The 26,410-nt window shown below is 44.5% G+C and overlaps 2 protein-coding genes across 3 annotated transcripts in view; one reads left to right on the top strand and one right to left on the bottom strand.

The window, feature by feature from the left end:
* The window catches only part of B3GNTL1 (UDP-GlcNAc:betaGal beta-1,3-N-acetylglucosaminyltransferase like 1), a 111,423-nt gene extending 99,689 nt beyond the window's left edge, over positions 1-11,734 (top strand). Inside the window, exons 10-14 of one of the 2 annotated variants that reach the window (XM_050319073.1) lie at positions 3,656-3,724; positions 4,931-5,009; positions 6,179-6,185; positions 7,836-7,912; positions 9,575-11,734. In XM_050319073.1, the coding sequence (XP_050175030.1) occupies positions 3,656-3,724; positions 4,931-5,009; positions 6,179-6,185; positions 7,836-7,905 (225 nt within the window). In that variant the 3' untranslated portion in view covers positions 7,906-7,912; positions 9,575-11,734. Of the gene's footprint in view, positions 1-3,655; positions 3,725-4,930; positions 6,059-6,178; positions 6,186-7,835; positions 7,913-9,574 lie in introns of those variants that run through there. The other variant, XM_050319072.1, reaches the window with a different exon arrangement.
* The window catches only part of TBCD (tubulin folding cofactor D), a 114,014-nt gene continuing 96,581 nt past the window's right edge, over positions 8,978-26,410 (bottom strand). Inside the window, 7 exon segments of the mRNA XM_050319070.1 lie at positions 8,978-9,344; positions 9,807-9,891; positions 12,668-12,777; positions 13,722-13,809; positions 14,714-14,803; positions 20,261-20,338; positions 21,220-21,341. Of these exon segments, the coding sequence (XP_050175027.1) occupies positions 9,333-9,344; positions 9,807-9,891; positions 12,668-12,777; positions 13,722-13,809; positions 14,714-14,803; positions 20,261-20,338; positions 21,220-21,341 (585 nt within the window). The 3' untranslated portion in view covers positions 8,978-9,332.

Raw genomic sequence — 26,410 nt, 5'->3', positions numbered from 1 at the left:
GGCAGGTAGTCACACCCCAAACCCACTCTGCTGTCATTCCTAGTGACATTCCTGATCCTTCTGAAACTTCCTTGGTTGTACATGTGGAGGAGGATCAATCTGCTGCCCATTAATCTGCTTTTCCCCAGGGAGGTCTGATGGCCCAGCCTGGGTGTCCCTCTGTGTTTATGAGGCAGATCCAGCCAGAGAAGGGCTTTTATCTTCCTCAAATGTGTCTTCCCCCAGCAGAGATTGTTTTTTTGAGTAAATATCTTTATCTGTGGAGCTATGTAAACTTTCTCTATGAGGGAGAAAACTGTGTCTCCTTTTTCCCTTACACCATTGTTAATGGATGTTGCAATCCATATTTATACAAAGTACATTAATTCCATAACTTGTCTATAACAGATACCCAGCTGTGTCCTCCAGTTTTGAGCTGAATTAGCAGTCTTTTTCCTTTGTTCTGGAATTGTACAGATTTTCATACAAGTGATGTTCAAAACAAAAATATGTAATAATTTATATATTTTGCTAAAACTGAAGTGTGATAGGAGGACTCTGTAAGCTTAAATGGTGTCCCACTGTCAGAGGCATTGCCAAAGAGTCATTTTGCTGAAAAGAGGGAAGAAAAACAGCAAATTGAGACTGGTTTATGGCTTTATAATTCATAGGTTCCTCCCAGGGAGACAGGAGTTCATGTATGGATAGATGGTCATCATAAAATCTACAAGAAAGAAGCCCATTAATGCAGGAAAATAAATAGGTAACTCTGGGTTTATCCTGATAGAGTATAAAGTAAATAACTCACATAAGCCTGATGCCCTGAGTTCTCCTTATAGGATAAACAACTGTGCCTAAGTCCTGTATTTAGACTCCAGACATGGCTTTGCTTTAATTGGAAAATAAATAGTGTGTGTCAGAAAAACAGTTGACTTAGGTTTTGGCCACCCACATGGTGAGCTGCCTGGCAGAAAAATTGCCCATTCAAGTCTGACCTGTTTTACACTACTGTGAATATCAGATTTTAGGCTGGCTGAGTCCATTGAGAATTATAGAGGCAGTTACCTCAGTGGTAACTCAGAAAAAAGATTTGAGTTTCCATTTTCCAAGAGAAATTTGTCACAGACTCACCTGACTTATTGTTTTCTTGGAGCTGCTCTTCCCAGTTTTGTGTGTGGGATGTTCTGAGGGCTGGGGAGTCAGGATGGAAAAGGCCCAGGGTGAGAGGAAGGATTATGATTATTGGCAATTCAGCGATACAAGAACTGTCTTTGGAGAGAGATTATTTCCAAGGGCATGTAGTGACAGGGCAAGGGGAAATGGTTTTAATCTGCTAGAGAGTGGATTTAGATTGGATATTGGGAAGAAATTAATTCATATAGAGAAGAAGTCTAGGGCACCAGTCAGGGTTTCTGTTTTCTCACTGGAGTTGAGCACTGTGACACTTCCAGCACAGATCTTACAGCTGAGTTCCCAGTTACTGGCAGTGTAGATAGAATCTCACTTTACTCACTGTGTCATGAGTTTTGGGGTTTTATTTTGGGTTTTAGTATCTATAGGAGCATAAGCAGCTGCAAAAATAGCTTCAATTATTGGAAGATAAGTCAGTGTATTGGACAGTGTTCATTCCTAGAACTCTGTTGGGTTGTCAGTGAAGGCACACCCTGCTAAATTTTATTATTTTATTTTATTACTAGGACAGTAAAACACTAGTAGTGAAAGTGAGATTTACAGAATATTGGAGAATTTTAAAGGTGCTTAACCCAGAGTGAAGAGAAAACAGCTAAGGGATCCCTTTCCAGTGGCCTCTACTTGCTTCCCTGCATGGACACACATTTACATCCATGTGTGTACGGACACATGTAAATAAGATGGATAAAGGAAAACTTAGGATGTAGTTTGCTGTGCTCAGGTCACACCATATGATTTTTCAACTCCAGTAAAGCATCACAGTGGGCATGGAAACAGGGCCAGGGATGTGAAGTGTGTTAATTTGTGGTTAAGAGGGGGAAAAAACGTGCCCCTGGTTCTTAGGCTGTGCTTGAAGGAGCTGCCTGTGTGTGTTGGTGTCTGACACAGCTGCACCAGCCACAAACACCTGGGACAGTGTCCAGTCATTTCCTACTTTTGCCCTCAATTCCCTCTTTTCTTTTTATTTCCATTATAATGCCAGAAACAGGGGTGTTAAGTGCCCTCAGTGCAATCCCAGAGTACCCAGATCCACCAGGATCATCCAGAGCACAAGTCTGGGTCTGCTGGCCTGTGATGGGATTCCTTTGGTCACAAAGCCCCACCATGAACATTTAACGTTTCCTTTCCTTAATTTCCTTAATTTCCTTTCCTCTTCTGTGCCTGTTTTCAAGCAGCCCATTTTCCAGGTCTGAATGTCTCCCTCTAGGTGGTTCCAGGGACTATCCCTGCCCACCTCCTCCAGTTTATCAGCTCATTTTCCAGATACAGTGGTGGTTTGCAGCCCTGTTTGTAATCCCTTGATACTTTTGTTTGCATTCTCTTCCACTGATGTTTAATGAAGGAAGTGATATTATGGTATCAAAAAACCCCAGTGTTTCCCTCTGCACAAAACAGAATGAGGTCACTTTAGGTAAAAGAAAACCATCTTAATCACAGGAAGAAAATGTGTGAGAGAGATTTTGGACACGGAAAACAGGCCAGGATTTTGCACCCTTCTCCAACTTAATAAATTAATAAACAGCTGTTTGGCTTTTCAAATTTTCTCAGCAGTAAGTGTTGTTAATCAATTTTTAATGGAGCAATTAAAAAGATATGAAAGCTGCTATCCAGCTTTCACCAGAATAATTGATTTCTGTCAGACCTCAACTATCCCAACTGTTCTGCTTCAGCATAAGAGCTCCGTGTAGATCATCTGAACAGACCCAATGGGAGGCAGAGGAAAACACAGCTATGTTTATTTTAAAAAGTCTTCCAAAATGTTCCTGGCAACCTAATGGCTCAAAAATAAGGCCACTGTGTATTTTGGATGGCAGGCATTTATTCTGCCTGCATATCTATGAGGAATGCAAATAAAACACCATCTGAAATATCTGGCACCTTGGGCTGCAAATAATGCTTCCATAATTCCAGTAAGAATAACCAAAATTTAGCAGTAATTATATGTGTTTAAACACCAAATCTGCTGAAAAATACAAGTCCAAAACCATAGGAATTCCCAAACTTGGTGTGTTATGCCCTAAAATTGAGGTTGGTGTTGCCAGAGCACCCAAAGCAGTGGTGCAGCACCGCTGTCCTGGGGTGTCTGGTGGAACATTCTGTTCTGTTCTATTACATAAAAGAAGGTTGGTATTATATTGGGTGTTTAGTGGGAGTGCCAAAGTGTGGAGACTGGTCTCTGGTTTTAGTTTTCTCAGCATGTCACTGAGGATGAGGTTGGTGATCTCACAGATGTTCTCCTACACAGTCAGTGGCTTTGATCACCTGTCCTCGTGCTCCTGAAAACAGAATGTGCTCATAAACAACTGCAGAGTTTGCCCAACTCCTCAAGGTACACCCAGAGAGGATTTAATAAATGTTTAAGCTCTGCAGGAGGCCCAGGGTGTGTTGCCCTATCCCTGTGTCCATCCCATGCCAGCAGCATTCCTGACGTGGTTACACTGCAGGTGAGATCCTGCTGCTGAAATGCTCTGTTCCTGTGTTCCAGGTAATTGCATTTTGTGATGTTGATGAAAAGAAAATAACAAAAGGATTCTACACTTATGAAGAATCTGAGGTGAGTTATGACCACTCAGGTGTTCCTCCCTGTGACCTGAAAAAAGTGATGGAGTATTTAACAGATTTTAAATGTTCTACACAAACTCATTTGGGAAAGGAGGCTGTGAGAGAAGACTGGAGGGCTGGGGATTGACACTGGAGTCCAAACTGGAGCCACAACTATGGGCCTCACACCCACTGAAGTCAGTTTAGGAAGACAAAAGGAGGGGTAAAACTGTGTTCACTGACAGGCTTTTCTTTTAAGTGGGAGTAGAATTTGGTTTATGGTGGATAAAAGGGAAAGGAACCCTCAAGAAATTTTTGAGCAAGTTATCTTGTGAATCAAATTACCCTGAGGTTGCAAGATCCTTGTTTGTGATGGGAGGAGGACTGAGGGAGTGGTGGAGGGGCAGGAGGGACCCTCCTCAGGTACAGCTTTTGCTCAGCCTGGAGCAGCTGTCCAGTCAGGTTCTGCACTGGGAAGTCAGGGAGTGCTCTGAGCTGCATGAAAGAAATTGGGATTCAGGATTTTGACCTGCAAAACTAAGGACTCCCTGCCTACCAGAGTCAGTATGATTGATACAGATCCTGGGCATTTGTCTTCCTAAGATGTATCCATCCTCTCAGATCAGTCATAAAGAAGGTTGTGCTGCAACCTGTTGTGAATCCTTAGGAAATCCTGCAGCTGGGATCCAGGGTGAAGTCCCAGTTGGGCACAAGCCATTTAACATCTTCCACTGGGAAGGAAAGATCTTCCTCTGTCTCTGCTCTTGTGCCTGCTGTGATGCTCTCTGAAGGCACAGGAGCTGATGCAGCTCATTAAAGTGGCAAAAAATTAACCAAAAAGAGAAGGAACATATTTTTTATGGGTTAAGCTATTGAAACTGCATACCCTGCATTGAGGTCAAAGAGAAAATTGTTTGGGGATGGGCTGAAAGTAAAATTTGAAAGGAAGGAAGAAGCAGTGGAGGAGAGACCTGCTCCTTTCAGCAGCACAAAGCTCCAAATTCCAATCTGTGTGATGTGTAACTTCACTCAGAGAAACACAATTGCACTGAAAGGTGATGGCACAGGAATAAGGGACACTGAAATGCCAGTCAAAGGAGTGAGGGTGGGACCAGCTGCACTGCTCAGGGCTCAAAATAATCTTTTCCCCTCTTAGAGTTTAGCAGCTCCTAAAATCAAGCAAGTCACCTGTGTGTCTCTCTGCTGCCTTTTCCTGCAGGAAAGACCAAAACCAAAGGTCCCTGTGTGTCACTTCAGAGATGCAGTTCCACCTTTCATCATCTGTGTGAAGCTGGTGAGTGTCACCCTCTGCTTCACCTGCAGCAGCAGGATTTGTTCCTTGGGAAAACGAGGTTCTATTTGCTGAAAGCAGCTTTCCCCAGGAGCTTTTGCTAAGCAACTGAATGGCCTTTTTTATCAAATTGATTGTGCTGGGTATTTCAGGGATTTAAACCAGCAGTATTGGGTAGAATTAAGAGTAAGGAAAGGTCCAGCTTCTGTAAATGAGCTTGGATCTGTTGGACTTCCTTGCCCAACTCCATTATGAACACAAATGAACATATGCACTCAGCCACCTGCTCTCCTGTAGTCCTGATATTTTGCAGCCCCATGTATGGCAAAGGCTTTGTTTTTTAAATCACACCTTACTGTGGTAACTTATTTCAGTTGGTTTAATTGACCTAATAACACACCTAGGAGATGACAAGTAGCAGTTCTTTCACTGTTGTAACACAGTGTAGGGGATAACACAAAAGCTTTAAGGCAAAATAGCAAATGCATTCCAGTTGCAAACACTAATCAAAAACCCTCTGACAGTAACTAAAACCTGCAGCTACACACAAACACTGACAGTTCAACACTGTCCTAGATCTGTTCAGAGATGGATTAGCTGAATCTCATCTCCTCTGGTACAGCCTGCTTTTAACTTGGCACTCCCACCCTCACCATCAACTCTGAGATCATAACTATGGGTTGTAAAGCCAAGCTGAAAGTGCCTCAGGGCATTATCATGTACTCTTGGTTGATAAAACTCTTGGATCAGCAAGTAATATTACAACTAATTTAATTTTTCATACTGCGTACGACTGTGGGTGGAAGTCCCCAGACAAAACATCTGTGCAACCTGTTCTAAAGCACATTTAATCTGGGAAACCCTTACAATGAGACTATTATACAACATCTTGTCTGAAAACTCTGCTCCATGACTTCAGTTGGGATTTCAGTCTATTTTTCCACTCATGGCCACTGAGCATTTTCTGCTTGCTTATTCTTTACCAACCCAAGATTATCCCCACTCCTCTTCTGAAGAAAGTGTCCTTTAAGGGGCTTTACTGGCTTTTATTTTGCTGTTCTTGGTAGGGGATTATTTTTCATTTTGATACAGACAAAACCTGCATGTTTCTGTGCAGCTCTAAGAGGGTGATTTTGGAGATCAGATGTGTTTATTAAGTGGGTTGTTTACAAGAAGTGACTCTGTTGGCCAGTGTTGGCTTATTTATTTCTTCAGGCTTTGGTACCAGTGCAAATCCTTCTGGAAGAGGCAGGAATCCCCTGATCTTTGCTCAGTTTGCATTTTACAGTGGCTTCACAAAGGGCTGGAGCTGGAATTCTGCTCTGTGTGTGTGTAAGTTTGTGCTGAGGAGGATAAAAGTGTGGCTGTACCTGGTCAGAGCAGCCACTGCAGAACCACTTCAGCCAAGGGCTCTCTGGGTTTGCTCTCACTCGGAGGTAAAAGCAAAATGCTTAGAAAATACTGTATTGTACCCTGTTTTGGCTTGGATTCCAAGGGCTGGAAATGAAAGGGATTTGTATTTTTCTGTTGCAGCAATTAAAGTAGTGTGATTATTGTACAAAGTTTTCAGAATATTTGCTGTTAGGCCAGTTATTGTGCAGCCCTGCCTGGTTCTGCCACCTCAGTCCTGTGCTCTGGGAATGAAAGATTGCTGTTAAACTCTCCCACTTCATTTTAGCATCTGGGCTCTTTTATATATAATTTTTTTTAACCTCTCTGTAGAGCAGGTTGTTTTTCCAGCAAGCTAAACACAACTGTTCCATACCCTGTGTCCTAACTTGTGGAATCTGGGGTTTATGGAATCATTAGTGGAGGCTAAATGTCACATCAAGACCTTCATTTCTGAGGAGAATTCGCTGCTGATGTGAGTGGTGAGTTCTGCAGATGGGCCAGTTTGGCATGCTGATAATCATTAAGTGCCTTTGGCATGCTCCCAGTGTGTCCAGGGGAAGCTGGATGAAGAGTCCTCCAGGGGAGACAAACCTTCATTTCTAAACTCACGTTTATTTAAAGATCCCAGAGTGATTTTTTTTTTTTTAAATCCAATTATTCTAGCCAAGTCTAGCATTCCACCTCCTTTAATTCCACAGTTTCATTTGGATTCAGTGTTGGAACTTCTCATCCTAAACACACTCTCAGTGGTGTTCTAAAATGTTTAAACTTCACTGTTGCTGCTCTGGTCCAACACAAGAGCAATCACTTTATCTACCTCCTCTGGTATTGACAGCTTTAATTATTTTTTGAGGTGGCATTCCTGAGGCTCAGTAGAATTAAGGGCTGCAGGAAGACCCCAGCAGAAATGCTCAGAAATGCTGAAGTTGCCATGTTTTCTTAGTGACATCACCGAGGTTGCTCATGGAACAAACCTCCCTGGGTTCCTGTCCCGATAACACAAGTGGGGCTCAAAAGGAAACACCTTTAGCTCTGCAGAGTATTTCAGTTGCCTGATGAAAGGTTTGTTTTATCAGACAAGCTAATCAGTGCTCAAAATCTACCCCAACCACTTGTTTTGTCGAAGTTGGCCCATTCTCTGCCAGTGCCTGCATTAGGAAACAAAGGGAGCAGAGCTGGGCTGAGCAGCTACAGAGCAGCACAGGAGTGAGCTGATGAGTTGTTTGATATCCCCCCAGACTGATCTGAACACTAACTTTTCAACAGACACTTAATTTTTTTGAATGGAAACGTTTTCTGAGCCTCGGTTTATTTGTTTAGTTCTGCAAATTGGACTTTCTTCTGGGCTCTGAAGAACTGAGTTACCCGAACTTGTTACAACCTGAAATGAATTTGTCTGATTGATTTAATTCTCTTGTTCTCCCCTTGCAGGATTTGACAGGGGAGCGTTTGAAGCAAACCTGGACATGCTGAACCTGAAGGAAGGGATGGATTATTACCACTTTAACTAAACCCAAGGTGAGGCAGTGGGACTGAAGCTGTGTTACTGGGTGCAGGAAGACCAAAGTCTTCAGGGGTTTAGAATTTTTTTAGTAATCTGTGCCTCATTAATTTAATCTTGGGGCTGAGTAACCCCTTTCTAAGGGAGGTTGTAGTTACACCACGGGTAATGCTGTGTGCTCATTGCACATCATTCAGTTTGATTTTAAACTGTATTTCTAATTTAAATACCCACCAAACACAGCCCAGGGGGTTACCAAGAGGCACTGTCACCACAGGGAAGCCTCAGCAAAGCTTGAAGCACTGGAAGAGCAGAGAGGTTTTTGTCCCACACTGCTTGGGGCTCTCACCCTTTCCCTGCTCCCAGGAGCAGCTGCTGCTGCTTGCCAAGGGCTCTGCCCAGGGCCAGGATTGGGATTCAAGGGAACATCCTTGGATTTGGGGCTGTGTGAGCAGTACAGCTGAGGAGGAGGATGGTGGAGGCTCAGGGTAAAGTGACAGTGGGGAGTGGAGTTGGGTGGCTCGTGGGAGTGCAAGGTCAGTTAACAGGATTGCAACCAGGAAGAACTGAATTGAGAATGGCAGCTGGGCACATCCCAGGGTTGCTCTTCTCTGGGATTGAATCAGATTTTGGAGATTGGAAGTCAATTGTAATTAATATACTGAAAGAGCAGGATCATCACATTTGCAGGGATGTGTCTATAAACACACACAGAGCCCCTGGAAGAGTGGGATTTAATTAGAGCCATCAAAGAACAGTTTAATTACAAGATCATGTGGCCCGTCCATTTTCCCTCCCCATCACAGGAGTGTCCCTGAAGATCAGTGGTGGAGCAGTTTCATTTTATAGGGGTAAGAAATGGGCTGGATTCCTGGCAGGTGCTTGAAGGTGAAGACTTCACCTCTAGTCTTCAGTAAAATAAAACTTCATCCCTAAAGCTGCTTTACCACACAAACCATTTGCCTGAATTAGTTACACAAAGAGCAGTTAAGAGAAGCTTCAGCTGAAATGAAACCTGGGCTTTTTTTGTTTGACTGTGGCACAGGAGCAACAGATTTCTCCACTTGATGAAAAACCAGTGCTTTAGGGAGCAGTGCAGCAGGTCAGGTTTAATACTCAGTGTGTGGACAGCAAGCACAAGCTCTGTTCAGTTGGGACATACAAACCACTGACATCAGAACAGACAGGTCAGAGTGACAGAGCATGACAAGGACCTGCCAGATAACGACATTAAAAACTGCAAACAATGGGGTTTGGTTGCCTTCCTGTGGCACATCTGCACTGTGCTTTCAGACAGGCTCTGCCTCTTCTGTCCAGCAGTGTCCAGCTCAGCTCCTGCTGAGCTCCAGTGTGTCAGGATGCCATGGCACAGCCTGCTCCCATCCCCGTGGCACTGGAGCCACGAGCTCCAGGGACAGACCAGTGGCTGCAGCTTCCTCATGCTGAGCTCTGCCAGAGAGAGAGGAAAAAAGAGAGGTCACAGGGAGCAGATAGGCAATTCCAAACTATCTGCACTGGAATGACAGGGGCCCTACAGTCTGTCTCCCTATGAATGTACCCTTTTATATCCCATTCTCCCTCTCAGGCAGTGTTGGAATTCCTGTGCTCTGCACAACACCTCACACATCATCATTTTGCTGTTGCAATTGGGAAGGTTTTGTGTTTTTTCCTTTCTCCAGGAAGGGCAGAGGAGCAGTGTCTGAACATCTGTGCTGCACCATCTCCCTGCTGGGTGGTGTCTGAGATGTCCCACTGCCAGCCTGGGACGCTCCCAGGGAACGAGGCTGGAAGGGCTCAAGGCAGCAGCTTCAGCCACTCCACGTGTTCTGCTGCTGGCTCAGGACACCCCTCCTGGTGCACAGGGACACCTCCAGGAACAAACAACCCTCTGGAGCACATTCCTACCCGTACCTTGGACACCAGCTGAGGTTTGGGCACTTTGAGGAGGTCACAGAGGCAGTTGCGTCTCTCCCTCACCACGGGCAGTTCTGCTTCCCTGGAGGGGGGGAAAGGGTTGTCAGTTAATTCACAAATTAAAACCTGAAGGTGCCCATATCATATTCATACAACATCTTTAAATTACCTGTGTCACTACTGGATTATGATGTTCTTTTGTGTACTGTTTAAATTCTGGAGGTTTTGTTCTGTCACGTTTTAAGAACAATGAAACGTTTTTGTACCATCTTAAGCCAGATGATAACCCATAAATACACACCAGCTCTGCCACAGGAAAGCAGCTAATACTAAAGTGTCCAAGACTATTATTTAGAGTTTTATATAAAAAAAAAAGCACTTATTCACACAACCCTTTAGGCTACAAGTTCACTAATTTATTCTCTAACATTACTGGATTTGGAGAACACTCTACACTCTCCAGAAGCTTTGGCCTGAAATCCAAACCTAAAATTTGTGGGGCTTTTTAAAAAGTTTCTGAAATGGCATCATGTCCATGAGATAATTTCTTCCAGAACTGTCAGTTAAAAAAAGCCCCAAAATGCCCCAAATCCCTACAGGCAGAATTCTTTTCCATGTGGCAGAATCCTGTCCCTCAAACTGGAATGCTGGGAGGCTGCTGGTCCTGCTCACCAGGGCAGCACATTTATTTGGGTTTTCTTAAGTAACGACCATAAATAAACAATTAATTACAAATTTAACTCTTGGCACATAAACAGAGTCCAAAACCACAGAGAAAAAAGCAAAAAAAAAAAAAAAAAAAGGCAAGTCAAAAATAACCTGAACTTTCTTTTTTTACACCTTGGACCACGTGTCTTATTTACTCCTGGAAACCTTTCTGTGGCTGAACAACTTGTATTATTTATAGAGTAATTTGTTTAAACTCTGCATGACACAATTGTATGATAAACTCTCTGTAGTCTCAAAAGGAACAAATGTGTGTATCCCAGCAATTACCATCTTCCCCCAAACGAATTCTCATTTGGCTTCCTGCTCTTAATGCTTGGTGTAATTCAGAATTTAAAATGATTATTTTAGCACTGAGAGAGCTTGAGGATAACAAGCAGCTCACTCTGACACTCAGCAACTGCTTCAAATCTCTTCTTCTGTAAACAGCTCCAATCTACCAAGATTAAACAATTAAGTTTTGAGTAAACGAGCTCTGTCTTTCATCTCAGAGCAAGGGCCACACTGCAAGAGGGTACTCAGGGCTTGCTCCAGGCCAGAATAAACCAGGCACACCCTAAAAATGACACAGTGAAAACACAATATTTATTTTTCTGGAGTGGTTTTGGAAGAATATTCTGCTTTCTTGTAGTAACCCCTTTACAAGCAGAGCTGAACTTCCACTGCTTTTCCTGGACTCCTAAGTTTGGCCCTGTAACCCCCCCTTGGTGAGAGCAGCCATCTCATCCTGCTCCAGTAATTCTGTTAGAATTCTTAATGCAATTTCTGAGCAAGTCTGCTCTTAAATGCAGGTTTCATAAGCGAGCACTGAGTCACCCCAAACACAATCCTAAACCTCCATGTGCAGCTAAACAAGGAATTGTAACCACAGGCAGAATTACTGGCAACCAATCCTTCAAAGCTGAGACTGTTGCTCTAATTTTGCACTGGAAAATTCAGAAAAAGAGCAGCAGCCGTCCCTCACAATAACAAACTTAGTTTTCTTTTCCCAAATATAAAGTTATTTAAGCTCCAGCACAGAAATAAACTGGAAAGTACATAAAAGTCAAACAGTGTAACAGGGAGTCTCCAAATCTGTGTTCCAGCCTGAAGGTGTATTTGTTCTTTCAACTTGTCTGGGATAATTTTGTTTCCATGGTATGTCAGTGAAGACAAAAAGCCATTTAATATAATGACTAAATAAATTATATATTTTTTTATATACCTGTCTCGTCTCTTGTATCAACTGTGCTGGGTGGGGCAGCAGCCCCATGACCCAAGTCTGGCACAAGGGAAAATGTTTAACGTGGCAGCAAAAGTAACAAACTAAAATAGTACCTTAGGAATCCATATTCCCTCAAATCTCCAAGCCCTGCAGCCCTTTTATCAATCTGCCCAGGTGATGATAATGCTCAATGCTAAAATTTGCAGAAAAGGGAAAATCCAGTGCCAAAATGCTGGTTCCCTGCTCCTGTCACAGTCCCCTCCTCTAAAAGTCACTGTCCTGCTCCAGTGGATTGTGCTCATGGAGAACAGGACCCTCTTCACCTGCCCTTGGAAGAAGCCAAAGGTGCAGGTAAGAGTAAGGTAAAAAGAAGAGTTACATTCTGTAAAGTGGTTGTTTAATTCATGCCATCATATGCCTGGGAAACATCGAAACTGTTCCAATTCCAAATGTTTGCCTGAATACAACACTTGTAGCATGTTGAGTAATTACATTTCATGGGAGATTTGAGCTGTTCTGCTAATTCTGTTGTTTTCCAGCTTGCAGAGATCCTTCCTTTCCCCAAATCCTGCCATAAATGCCAAGAAACTGTCTGTGCAGTTGCAGTTTGACTGTTTGCACAGCCCAGTCTCTGTTTCATGGAAAACTTCCAAGATTTCCTCCCTTTTTATGCTGTTAGAAAAACATAGGTATTTTGCTTTATCTAGTGGTGATTTTACAGATCCCATTTTCGGTGGGAGAATAAATTGGATAGTTCTTCAGAACAGAGGAATTCCTTGCAGCAACGCTTTTAAATGCATTAAATAGATGAATCTACGGAAAAATTTCTTATAGCTTCCTCCCCCCCCCCCAGCTCTCAAAGGCATCAACTTCTGTTTGCTTAGAAACGATTTCAGCTCTTATTTCTGTCTGGCACAGCTGCACTTACCAGTTGGTGTCACTGAGGATGGCCATGACCTCGTCCATGATGGCAGGATCCACCACGTCGCCGTAGGTTATCAGCATCTCGTACACCTGGCTGGCCGTGGTCTTACGGATCTGTGGGGAAAGGGGCACAGGCAGAGTTAGGGAAGCATCCAGAATCCATAGGGAAGAGCCCAGAGCTGTTACTGGTACTGGTCCCTCACACTGGCTGGCATGTTATGGTGGACACTGAGTCCACTCCTGCCTCTGACAGGGATTTGCTGCAGGAAGGGACCTTGTGCTTGCACCTCAGGAGGTTCCATCTCTACACCTCAGGGAATTCCATGTCTGCACCTCCAGGAATTCCTACAGTTCCTCACTAAACCCTTCAGTATTTCCCATCTGGAAGGCCACAGGTCTGTCCCTCACAGGGAATGAATTCAAACACATGAGCTTGGCCCAACTGGAACTTTCCTTGCAGTGACTCCCTGAGCCAAAGCCTGGTTCTAACTTCAGTTGCTGCAGGCTCATAACACCCACTTCCCACTCTGGAGATTGGAAGAATCAGCAAAACTCCTGGGAAAACTGTTGGGAGATGGCATCATCCTGACACCTGGCATCAGTCTGTCCTGCTTTGGGTTCTGGAGCAGTTCCTGTGCCTGTTCTTTTCCCACAGCTCAGAGCAGTGACACGGGGGGCACACACAGAGCTGGCCAGGCTTGGTTCCTGAAGCACAACAGGTAGAAAGATGCTAACTGGAAGACAGCAAAACCCCAACAAAACCAAATTTTTCTCTCTTGACAAAAGCCTGATGGTAACCAAAGGAAGGCAAAGGAATTATAGCATTTTATTTCTAGCTGAGCCACCTGCTTTGCTCCCAGTTTAACCAGTAGGGCCTGGAGGTGGAAGGGCAGCACATGGGACACTGCAGGGAGCCAGCACTGCTGATAGCAGATCTTTGACAAAACCTGTTGTTCTATACATTAATCCCTGTTAAAAAGAATGCTGCTTTAATGCACTTTACATTAGTTTGTATTTTAAAGAACAAATGGATAATATGCAAAGTCTTCAATACTTACTATAGGAAAGGGATGGCAAAGGAGGAGAAACAGTTGAAAGAAAACTTTCTCTCTCATGTCTCCTTGGAATTGAATCAGGCCACAAAACCTAGAAAACATATGAAAAGACCAGATCTTGTGTTATAAATGCACAGGTACATTTTGAGGATCAGGATGAAGATATATGGGAGGGGGAGCTGTGCTGCCCCCAGGAAATCCCAGCTCCAAGTGCTGTGGGAAAGCAAACACTGAGGGTGAGGCTGGGAGGTGCTGATGGGTGACTGGGCTGCCCCAGGCTGTGCCAGGTACAAATGTGGGGTTAAACCTGGCCAGCAGCACCAAAATCTGTGCTAAAAACCACCTTCAATCAAGCTCTGCCATGGACAGTGAGCTGGGCATGGAGGGGGCAGCTCAGGGGGAAGGACAAACCAGAGATGGGCTATGGCTCATTCAGGTCTGCCTTGCACTCTGAAACTACTCCCAAAAAAGAAATAAAATGACAGCCAATAAAGTCATTGCTTGACACTGTTATAGGATGATGTTGCCAAATTTCTGCCACTGAACCTGCTCTGCCTTTTTCCCTCCTGTCCTCACCCAGGACTGTCCTTCCCAACTGGGAAATTTTGGTTTTGCCCTCTCTGCTGCCTGAGCTGAGTGAGGGCTGTTACCCTAAAGCCAGACACTCATTTTTCAGATGTTTTCAGTGCACATCTAAGATCTAAATCAATTAATTATATATATTTGTCCTTGGCACCGAGTCAAGCTCTCTACAAAGAAGAAGCAAATGATTCCCTGCATCTCCAGGAGTATCAACATTTTAAAAGTTGTTCAATTTTATCAGATCATGTTTCACCCCAGCCACCCAGAAGCACATGACACTCTCACAACCTTTGCTCACATGTACTCATGTGCATTTTTCATTTAAATTCCACACGAACCAGACCTAGCTGTTACATCTGGTGATTTAAATATTCCTCCCTTTCTGTGAGGAAAGATTGATTCCATGGACTCACACTCCTATGCTGGAGCGAAGCTTCCGGATGTCTTTGGATCTTTTGATCTCTTCTTTACACAGGGTAAACAACTTCACTGGGAAGGGATGGCTGAAAATGGGAAAGAAAAAAAAAGTGAGCAGTGGGTTTCAGTAGAATTTCAAAGATATTTAACTTTCAAATTAACTTTCCAAGACAAGGAAAGAAACAATGGTGGGAGTAGAATGTGTTTCCTCCCCAGGAGCTCATCCTGCTTTGGGAGGCCTTTGGTAAGGACACAGGGGAGTCTGGCCACCATGCTACTGCACCTTTCACTTTTTAACATGGCAGGGAAGCAATTACTATTAATTATTCACATTGCTACTACCTGTGTGCTCAGGAGTGAACTCCTTTTAGCCAGAGGGATCCAGTCCATGCAGGAGAACTGGCTCACCGTGGCTTGTGTTCACACCAGAGCGTGGTACAATCAGCAATGCTCTGCCAGGAATTACCACATCCCACAGCCAAATAACAGTTATTTAGCCTGTCTATCATTGTGGTGCCTTGGCCATTCCCCGAGGTCTCCAACCAAACTTCACATGAAAGGGGATGAATGTTGTTCTTTACTCCACCATTTCAGAGCCCGAATTCCTTCAGTGATTCCAGACAACGTAATTAAACACAGGGCTCACAGTTCTATCCCATGGACGAGCCGTGGAGCCATCTTTAAATATAGTTAGCAAATTCTTTTCTTTTTCCACACAGTCTGGGAAACGTGATTCTCACAGCCCTTTCCCAGACACTCGTACAAACACAAGTACTGTTAGTTATTCCAAGGATCTGTTAAAAAGAAGGAAAGAGGAACTAATGCTTTCATTTCAGTTGAAATGATTTAATCTTTTACTTGCTACACTCAAGGCTGAAGTGCCATAGATGCAAGAAGAAACTATTTCATATTTGTCTAGTGAGCACAAGTAGTCCTGGGCTGCGTATTTTGGAACCCTCCCTGCAGCGTGTATGGAAAGCAGAAAGCAAAAATAGTAACATTCATTTTCTGCTACCACGTTCAAAGCTGTGGATAAGAACTCCTGTCACCTGTTGAAAGGCAGAACATTCAAAACAAGATGTTTACAGGAGTACCAGGATGTTTTGTTAAGGTAATGCACCTTGTTCTGTAGAGTTTTCTGACAAGAGTTAGCGGGTTTTAAGCACTTAAAAAAAATCCCTTACAAAATCCCGGCATGAACTGGCAGACGGTGACTTGGTTAAAAAACTGAACAAACCATGGACCCATCGAGGTAAAAAATGTGCCTCATGTGGTGAGAATGACAGACCATGAATGAGTCTGTATGTCCACAGGCACGGATTTGTCTGGGTGGGTGAGGGAAGAGCTCCCTGAATGCTGGGGTGTGTTCTGTCTTACCTTGGTGAAATTCCTCCTCCTCCCACCCCCAATTACACAAAGACCCTGCCTAGACAGCTAATTACAATCCCTGCAGTGCATGCCTGGCTCTCAGCACAGGCCAGGCAATAGAGTGAATTAGGTGAGATTTAAACCAGTTGAACAACAGGGACATCACTGGGAAGTGGAGCAACAAAGAGACCAATTGGAACGAGAGCATCTGGAATGAATTTACCACACGGAACCTCACGAGCAGCTCTCTGTGTTTAAAACAGATGCACTTTCCTTTCTGTCAGTTGCCAATTCCACATTTGCAATAACCAAACCTAACCTATGTGTGATCTCAGATGACTCAAATAGCTTGGCCTCTGTAGAGGAAATTGAGAAAATTCCTTCTCCTGTGTGGGCACTGTGCCAGCAGGAACAGCGGCGGCGTCTCGGGAAAAGGGATCAGTCTGAAGTCTCTGCATTGATGTAAATTGGGCACACGTGGTGCTGCCAAAAGGTGCTGGTTTTCCCTCCTCCAGGTGAACTGGGTTTCAGCAGTGCCACTCAGGGTGGCCCTGGAACAGCCACCAGACACTGCCAGGTCTTTGCTTTACGGCAATAGAAATTTTAAAGCAATAGAAGGAGCACATAATACACAGAAATCACCAGCTGGAGATCAAAGGGGACACACACCATCTTACAACACTGCAAGATCACCAGAAAAAATGTAGAGAGAAATACCTGAATGCTTCTGCTGAATATGTAAAATACACACACTGAGAAAGAGAAATGCCACTTACTACTCCAGAAAGCATTAGATCCTGAATTGTCATTCCAAACCTGTTCTGTTCATGTGGCAGTGGTTATTAGACCCATCTCACTGTGCTCCTAAGGAGCCAACAATCCATCTGGACTCTGGGCAACCTCAGCACCTCTGGTGGTCACTCACCCACTGGAGCAGCAGAACTCTGCAGCCACAGGAGTCAAGACCAGTGCCAGCTTTGCCAGCAGCCTCAGCTCACTGGCCTTTGTCCTCCCTGTCCTTGTCCCACCACCAGCACGAGCTGACAGGTCCCTCTGTGCTGGAAGAGCAGCCACTGTGAGTTTAGAGCAGTTATTTCTGAGAGCTCAGTTTCGAGGTGTGCCCTTTGCCTCCAGCAGTTCCTAATCCATAAACACTCCCTACACTGTCATGAGTGCAGTGATTGCACACAGATGGGACACAGGGATGGGAGCAGGAGGGTTGGGGTTCATGACCAGGAGAAGGAAGGGCATTGCTGCCCTGTTGGGGTGGGAGGGCACAGGGAGAGCAGCAGGTGAATGATGCTGCAGCATCACCAGCACTTTGGTCCAGCTCACACCTGCCCTGCTGCCAGGAGCAATGGTTTGCCCCCCACTTCCCTCCACACACCCTTCTTACTTTGGCACAGTTTGTGAGCACACAGCAAAAAACAGACTGAGGAACCACCTCAAGCTGACTGGGAGAAAGGCAATTCCGACCCACTGCAGTTCTCCAAGGCCATTCCTCACACAGTGACACAAACCACTCCAGGGCAAGGGAGGGGGAACCTCTCGTGCTGGACACACAGGTTTTTGTCACCTTAGGACAGGTAAGAAAAAACAGCCTGGAAAATGACTGGCAGAGCTGCTCTTTTCACACTACAGCTCAAACTAAGCCAAGCAAAACAGAGAAGCCGGTTCCGAAAGCCTTTTGATGACCCCAGTGACACTAAAGCTGATTCATTTCCAACCCTACAGGACAGGTATTTGCCCCAACACTTCCCAGCCCTGCTGGCAGGTTCAGCAGGGCCCTGGCAGAGCAATAACCCACAGGTGGCAAATGCACCTCCCTTAAACACGAGCATTCCACACAGGAGGAGAAAGGGGCTCACGTGTCCTCCTGCAGAGATCACAGCCCAGCCACACAGAGCTTCCCAAACACCAGGATCCAGCTGTAAAACGACACCAGAAACAGCGAGCTTTATGTTCCAAACTGTGTGAGCTGCAGGGTGTGAAGAGGCAGGAAAATGCCCGGCAGGTTCTGCCTGTGCAGGGCAGGAGTGACACCCTGTGGCAACAGCGATGGTTTTAACTGGAGCACTGAGCTCCTTCACAGGGGTCACACCGAGCCAGCTCCTAATCCTGGATAAATTAAGCACTGCTGAATATTCCCCACTCTGGACTGTTGATGTTTTATTAGAAAACCAAACTCCAGGAGAGTGCACAATTTCCATCTGAAACTTCAAAATGCATTTGCAGATACCTTTTTATAATGCGACAGTTGCCTGCTAAGCTGCTGGTTTAGGCATAATCCTGATGCCAGACATCCCAGATCCCAATTCCCTTGCTAAAACTCTACCCAGACTAATGTGGTAAAAAAAGAGGGAAGAAGATTAAATGGGAAACAAACACCACAAGGAAGAAAACAATCATGTATCTCAGCCCTCTTATTTCAGGCACACTCCATCTGAAAACTACCTGGCACTGCAGGCACAACGTGGCCTTTTCAGGCCACTGAGAGGTGTCTCAATTTTCAGGCTCATTCTGTGCTGTATTTCTCAGAGCCAGGACCAGTGTCTCCATCTCTAACTGCACCCAAAGGACAGACACCAGAGTAACAAAATGCAAACACTGCACTAATGGAATTTGGGGCTCACCCATCCACGTGCTGATCCACATACAGAGGTCTGAGAGCACAGCAGAGCCCTGAGCAGTCACCTGGCTCCCTGTGAAGGACCCACAGTAACCCACTCATGGTCTCCTCTGCTCCAGGAGGCACCTATGTGACCAAAAAACTGTCACAGGCAGGAACTAAACTCTCCTTCATTTTTAGCTGTCCCCAAAACCATCCTGAGCTCTGCCCTTCCAGGACTCTCTGTGACAAGTTCAGGCCAGCACTTCACTCCCCTGACATGAGAACGATCCACTTGGCTGTTTCATTATTAATTTTCTTCTTTGGTTTCATCACCAAACTGGAAGAAATACCTCGGGATCAGCTTAAAAAAATCTTCTCTTTCCAATCAGCCTGGATTTTATATCAGACCTTTTACACAAAGCCTCACAAAGGCACAACCACGGGGTTGAGTCTGAGCCACTCACACAGCACAGGCAGCGATGCCACCACGTGCTTTTTGTTTAGTGACCCCTGATGGGGGAGACAAGACTTTACCTGGGATTTCCATCCATAATCTATCACCTTCCCCAACAGGGAAGTCTGGAGCCTGTGTGGAAGCCCCAGATCCCTGGCATGATTACAAAATGAACAAGTAATATTCATTCCATCTGTCTTTGACTCATTTTAAATTCCCATTCAAACAGAGGCTGCCAAATGCAATTTAAGAAAGATTATCTAAAACCACACTTCAAGACAAGAGTAGGCTCAATTAAAACTTTAAGAATGATAAATGTTTTTCAAATTTAGCTGCTGTGAGCAATTCTTGAACCAACAGATTCCCAGTCCTGGATATGTGCTTGTAGGATCCACGTTTTACAATTCTGCAAATATCTGCAGATGTGCCAAGATGCTGCCTGGGAGAGCTCGTGGAATAGATTTTAATATTACTGAAATTAAAATCATTCTTTTCTGAGACATCTGCAAAAAAATATGATTTCATATTGGAATATCTTACTCATGCTTATCCGTTCCTGAACTAAATACTTTCCAGAAGACTGAACTTGGGAGGGGAAGAGCTGGGACATGTCTTTTTTATTATTTCTGTTAGAATCTTAATTAACTTCTTCAGAGATATTCACATTAACCAAGGCAGTGGGACCGGGGAAGCCACAGCTTGCAGGCACACACTACTCTGCAGCATCAAACCAGGACACTGCCAGTGCTCAAGGCTCCCAGTACAGCAAGGAATGAACTCCAAATGGCATGGATTTAGGAAGCTGGAAAAGGCAAGAATGGATCTGATACTGGTACAAGCATGCCAGGTAAAACACGTGAATTGACTTTGATTAATGTCCTGGTTGTTAAACAATGAACCAGTAACGGATGTGAGAGTCAAAGACTTTATCAAGAGCCTTTCAAGGGTCTCAGCTGTCCCACTTCAGGAGAATGAAAACATTACAGTGTACTCTCACACCTGGAGCCCTGTGCACCCACACCTAGGATAACACTCAGCAGTACCCAGGGTAAGATTTAAGAGGCCTGTTGGATGGTGGAAAATAAACCAAAAAGACATCCAGCAACTTACTTCTCTTGCTCAGTGAATGTGTCGAAGCAGCCGTTTGCCAGCAGCTGGTCCAGCATTGTCAGGAGAGGCACAGACACCCTGAGGAAAGAAAATGACTCAACAGGGTAAATAACACGCCCTGGCATACAGATATATACTATTTTTAATCAGAAGCAAAGAAAGAAACATCCTAGGTACCTACACATATTTAAATTAGAACCCTGACTTACAGAGAGGAGGGTTGCTCAGGAACTTGTGTGTGTTGGCTGAACCATCCTCCTTGGCTGAGGGGACACTCCCTCCCAGCCAAAAGGATAAAACCTAATTAACAACACTCCTGCTTCACACTTGCAGGGTCCTGAAAACACAATTAACAGCAGCACAAAATATTAATTTATTTTCTAGAATATAAACAATGTATTCCACAGACTGTGTCAGAAGTTACAACACCAAATGAACCAACTGGAATAACCACAGCCATGTTTTCATTTCAACAGCTAAGAAACAAAATAAAAATAAAATATAATTGGGACAAGGGGGAATGGCTTCAAATTGAAAGAGAGGAGTTTTAGATTAGATGTTAGGAAGAAATCCTTCCCTGGGAGGGTGGGCAGGCCCTGGCACAGGTTGCCCAGAGAAGCTGTGGCTGCCCCATCCCTGGAAGTGCCCAAGGCCAGGTGGACAGGGCTTGGAGCAACCTGGGCTAGTGGAAGGTGTCCCTGCCCATGGCAGCAGGTGGAACAAGATGAGCTTTAAGGTCCCTTCCAACCCAAACCACTCTGACTGTAAAACCTGAATATGCAAAATATTTTACCATCACCCCTTGGTTATACATTTTACCAAAGGCCGTGCTGTTCCAAAAGCCAGATGTGTTAAAGCAAATGCACATGGCTAGACACACCCCATCCAGGCAGATTTAAACTGATGTGCCACACATCTGACTGCCAACACCTGCTGCTGAAGCCAAGGAAATCCATTACCTGTCATTCCGCAGGTTGTCCTCAAAGACCTTCAGCAACGTCTCACAGAAACCCTCCATAGCACTGGCATCACCCTGGATTTTCTTCATGTAGTCGAACAGGCTCTGGGCAGAATATCTGAGCTGGAAGAGAAGGGATCTTCAATGAAGGGACAGGGAAAAACCCAGTGCCACACACCCAGACACCGCTGTGCAGGACTGCCTCGTCCCTGCCCACTGAGGAGCATCCCCCGCACTGGGAACACAATTCCAACAGCAGCCACCTGTACAAATCAGTTAAATCTCCAACAGGACCATGCCTATTTTACATTCAGTAATCCTTTTTCAAGGAAGGTTTTTTTTCTCCTTTAAAGTTTTGCCATTGCAGGAAAAAAGACCACATGAAAGGTTTGTTGATTTTTTTTTTCCTCTCAAAACAAAACATCCCCAAACCACTACGATTATCCTGCCTCGCTTCAAGTAATAACCCTGTTATGAGTCTGAAAGTTAAAGAGCACACAAGGAGTTCACCAGGTAATATTTACTAAACAGCTGATGGAACTGAACCATGCAGACAAGCTGCTGGCCACACAAACCAGCAGTAAACTCGGGTTAAAAATTAAAAACAACTCAGAAATAATGACTGTTGGCTTAACTTTATTGTGCTAATCAGCCAGCTTGGAAAGATGGCAGGGGAGGGGTCAGTGCTGATGCTCAGAGCTCAGCTGGACACGGTCAGTGGGATCCCACCAGCAGTGACCCATCACAGGCTGCAGCACCGCTCCACAGCTCCCAGTGGCTCAGATGGGATATTGGGAAGGAATTCTCCCCTGGGAGGGTGGGCAGGCCCTGGCACAGGTTGCCCAGGGAAGCTGTGGCTGCCCCATCCCTGGAAGTGTCCAAGGCCAGGTTGGACAGGGCTTGGAGCAACCTGGGCTACTGGAAGGTGTCCCTGCCCATGGCAGGGGGTGGGACTGGATGAGCTTTAAGGTCCCTTCCAACCCAAACCATTCCATGTTTCCATGATCTCCAGGAACTGCAATGTTCACCAGGCCAGCTGCTCCCTCAGGGATCTGCTGTGTGGGAGGGGAGCAGCCAGTCTCTGTGGGACCCCTCTCTCCTGGGGGATCTGTGCCCTCCCACAGCTCACAGTGCCCCCTGGAACCAAGGGACAACGGCTGCAACAGCCTCCATCAACATCCCTGCTAATGCTGAGAGTTTCCACTTCTGGGAGAGGTTGGAATTTTAGTTTCCACCCTCATCTTTTAAAATTTATAATTAACAAATAAAAATAATAATAAAAAATAATTTACTTCCCTTGAGGATGAGAAGAAAAATTTGGTGGGTTTGTTTGGGTTTTTTTTTTTGTTACAGAAATTACCACAAAGGAAAATCTCTCATTAAGGAGGAACATAATCAGATTCCTGAATCCTCCTGACTCTGATGTGAGGATTATCCGTCCTGCTGGGGCTTGGTCACGTCTCTTGGGGAAGGGGGTGGTGGCTGGGGGGGCTGTGGGAAGGGCAGGTGGGGTGGATCAGTTCTGCAATACCAACTTCTTCGAGTTTTAGTTTAAGTGATTTTCTGCTAGTTCAAGAGGGGGCTGTAAGCAGTGAGTCAGCCTGCACAGTCAGAGGAGATTTTCTTTCTGAAGCTCACACAGAGCATTTTGATGGCTCTTTCAGCCCCTCAGAGGATTGACCATTTCATCAAGAAAAGAAAATAAAATACTGGATAAGTATGAGAAATGTCACAAAACATCTTCCCAAAAACAAATGAGAGGAATCTCTATTTAAACATTTTATCTCACTTAAATTTCGTATCAGTAACGTTACTGGGTGCATCAGTACAACAAGAACAAGAGACATTTTAGCCTTGAACCAAAACTCTGAGCTAGTTTCCCAAAGCTTTTTCCTATGTGCAAACAGCCCAGCAATGCTGGGAAGCAGCACAGTCTGCTACCTGAACAGTCTGTTCTGCAGTGAAACATTCTGGGCAATGCAGGAGCACAAACATTACTTTAGAAAGCAATTGAAAGAAATGACTCAGTTATTCTGAGTTTCAAAATGACAGTCAAATCAGAGTAAAATCTTTAAAACGTTTGTACAGTTTGTACAACGTTCAGCTACTCTGAACCGACCCCAGTGTGGTTCTTTCACACCCCAAAAGTGATGCTGGTGTGCCCCTGTGTGCCCAGTATAAACTGGGTCCTGACACTTTACAGGATACAGAACTCTAAGAAAGATCTCCTGAAAATTTAAAATCTCTTTAATTATTATATATTGCCCTTTAAACCAATCTGTGCACTTAAGACTACTATAAATAAAGAAGAAATATTTTGTCTTGGCACCTTCCAGGAGCAGAGATCAATGATAAGCAGAAGAAAGGGCCTGTCCAGACCATCTCAGAAAAAGATCTTAAAAAGGTGTCATTTTCTCTCCAATTTCTTTTGTCTCTTAAACTACCTCGTGGATCCCACACCATTCTTTGAAGGAAGCTGAATGACTCAAGGCTTTTCCTGCAATTCAAATGACTGAAAAGGCAAGAACGGGCATGAAAGAAAAGGGCAACAAGCACAGCTACCCGTAGGGTGCTCCAGAGCTGTGCAGAGCCAAGGCAGAGCAGCAGGATATCAGGAACACTGGAGAAGGAAGACAGCCAGGAATTAAACAATGTAATGGTATGGTATGGATAAAGCCATCACATCATTGCTTGGGAGATTTAAAAACCGGGACATTTTCCCAACAGTCAGTACAGATCACAGGAACCACTGGAAGAAGATCCAACATAACAAGATAACACGACAGGAACAAGTTAAATCCCCTGATTTCCCCCCCCCCAGGTGAACACTCCTTTTGTCCTGGATTCATTATCTGAGCATTAACTGCTCCTGAGTCTTTGCAGAGAAGAGCATTTCCAAATGTCTTCCTCATCTATGCAGAACACAAGTTCACACTACATCAAATGTGTGACATTTACCTCTCCCCGGGGTTCCACGAGGACTGGGAGAGGAAATTAGGAGGTTAATGGGTTGGAACCGGGACAACTTTGGATACAAATCTGAGAGGAGGCCTGAGAATGACCTTGTTCTTATGAAACAGTAAAAACAGGGCTTGACTCCCCCAACACTTAAGCCAAGAGCAGATACTGCAGTGACAGGTAATATATGATACAGCAAAGTGTTCAAAGGGACCATTCACCTGAGGATAAAATAAAGTCCTAAGGATTTTATCTCCTGAACCATGGGAAAGCATGAGGAAGGGCAGCTCCAGTAAGTGGAGAGGCACGTGCAGCTCTGGGCACAAACCTTCGTGAAATTGTTCCCAGCCAGTTTGTTGCAGAACTGAAGCACAATCCTTCTAAAACCAGTTCTAAAACCAGTTCTGAGGCAGCAAGTGCAAATGATGTGGCTAAAGAAAAATATTATCTTGGGCATCCTGTTTATAAAAGAGCATCCAAAATCCCAGTTTGTAGCAGAGAATCCAAAATCTCTGCTACCCACCTGTGATTAAGACGCCCAGTGTAAACGCGGGCTCTGGTTTGTACTCTGCAGCACTATCTTGGACAGACCTGATGAAAAAGACATTGGAATAGGATGAAAAAGGAAGATCCTGGATGATGGGAGATGTTCAGCAGATGCACAGACCCCAATGGGTGTCCCTCTCCCATCTCCAGCCTCCTGGGAGCCCCCAGGTATCCTCACAAAATTCAGCCTCTGCCCCCAAATGGAAGCCAAGTGAGGAACTGCTGGGACAGCCCAGACACAGCCAGATGTACCAAAACCTGCAGTTTTCAAGCAGCATTTCCACAGGGCAAGACCTTCTCAGGGCCAGAACAAGCCTGTGACGTGCAGCAGGAGCCACGTCACGCTCCATAAATAACGCCGGGTTTGGATCGTTTCTAATCCCGACACATTTACAGCTCTGAGGTGGCAGTAGCTGCTTTCACAGTAACTGCAGGAAAAAATGGTGTATTATTTAAACATTAGCTACCAAGTGAAACCATGTCCCCCTTGTTTTACTTACAGTACTCCTTCAATAAATCAAAACTTTGGAGGCCACTCCACTGACACTCAAACCAGTGATACTTTACATGAAGTATGAAAATCATAATTCACACTATTTTTTCTCTTTAAGAAAAGGATCCCAGGAATTATTCTCAAGTGTATATTGCTCAAGAATTGTCAACAAAGGAAACAGGATTTAGGGCCTGTTTCTTCAAACCAAACATGCATTAATTTGCATACAATTTGTCCCAGTAACCAGATGTTTTAGAACATCATCTATCCCAACATTTTCCTTTGTATGATCTAACACCGTAACACAGCCCTGGCACTGGACTGGGAGGAACTTTTTAATGTTCAAAATAGGTTGCTGCCTTTTTTTTTTTTTTTAAAAGGTTTTACTTACAGTTTCTACAACATTTTAAAATGTAATTTTCATTCTTTACAGGGGGAAGGGGAATAACGGGACATTTCGTGCTTCGACAAAATTTTAAATGTGGTGTAGTCCAATAATGAAATTATATCAAATTATATCCCTGGAACTGCAGGGTTTGTGCCCTGGAGAAAGAGCAGCATTGTACAGTCCTGATCTCCACACACACTGAGGGGGGTTTCATGCAGCCATAAGAAATATGCACCACTGTGGGCCAGATGGATAATCAGAAGATTCTTTTACACAGAGAAAGTGCCCTTTGAACCGTGGCGATGGAGTAGAGTGCCAAATCCCACTGGGAATGACATCTTCTGTTTTTCCAGATTACTTCCAACGCTCCAGTACAATCATCCCACCGAAACTCCTCACAGACCCCACACGGCTCATTCCAGAAAACCTCTTCAAAAAGCCAAACAAAGAACTACTCTTGCTAAATATACTGCTGAGCAATTTTAACTGGGGAAAAAGAGCCACTGACCACGGAATTACAACAGAGCCTTTCTCCTGCTAATTCCCTGAGATGACTAAAAGACAAACTGACATTTGAACTCAGATTATCTCGCAGTATATAGAAGAACCTTCCAACTTCCCAAATTCCATGTGAGGATGGGCACAGTTATTTTTGTGCATGTGCACAGATATGTTTTTTAAGAGAGGGAACAGTCACAAGAACACACACATGTTACTGCAAGAACACATATTTGAATAATCCTTTTCCTTCATCCAAGATTTTAAAAATCTGCCTCTTTCATATGGATTTAATAGAGAACAGTTCTT

This window comes from Myiozetetes cayanensis, unplaced genomic scaffold (genome assembly GCF_022539395.1).
Source record: "Myiozetetes cayanensis isolate MyiCay16 unplaced genomic scaffold, myiCay2020 scf22, whole genome shotgun sequence".
In the NCBI taxonomy this organism is placed as follows: domain Eukaryota; kingdom Metazoa; phylum Chordata; class Aves; order Passeriformes; family Tyrannidae; genus Myiozetetes; species Myiozetetes cayanensis.
This window is presented reverse-complemented; position numbering and strand designations above follow the sequence as displayed.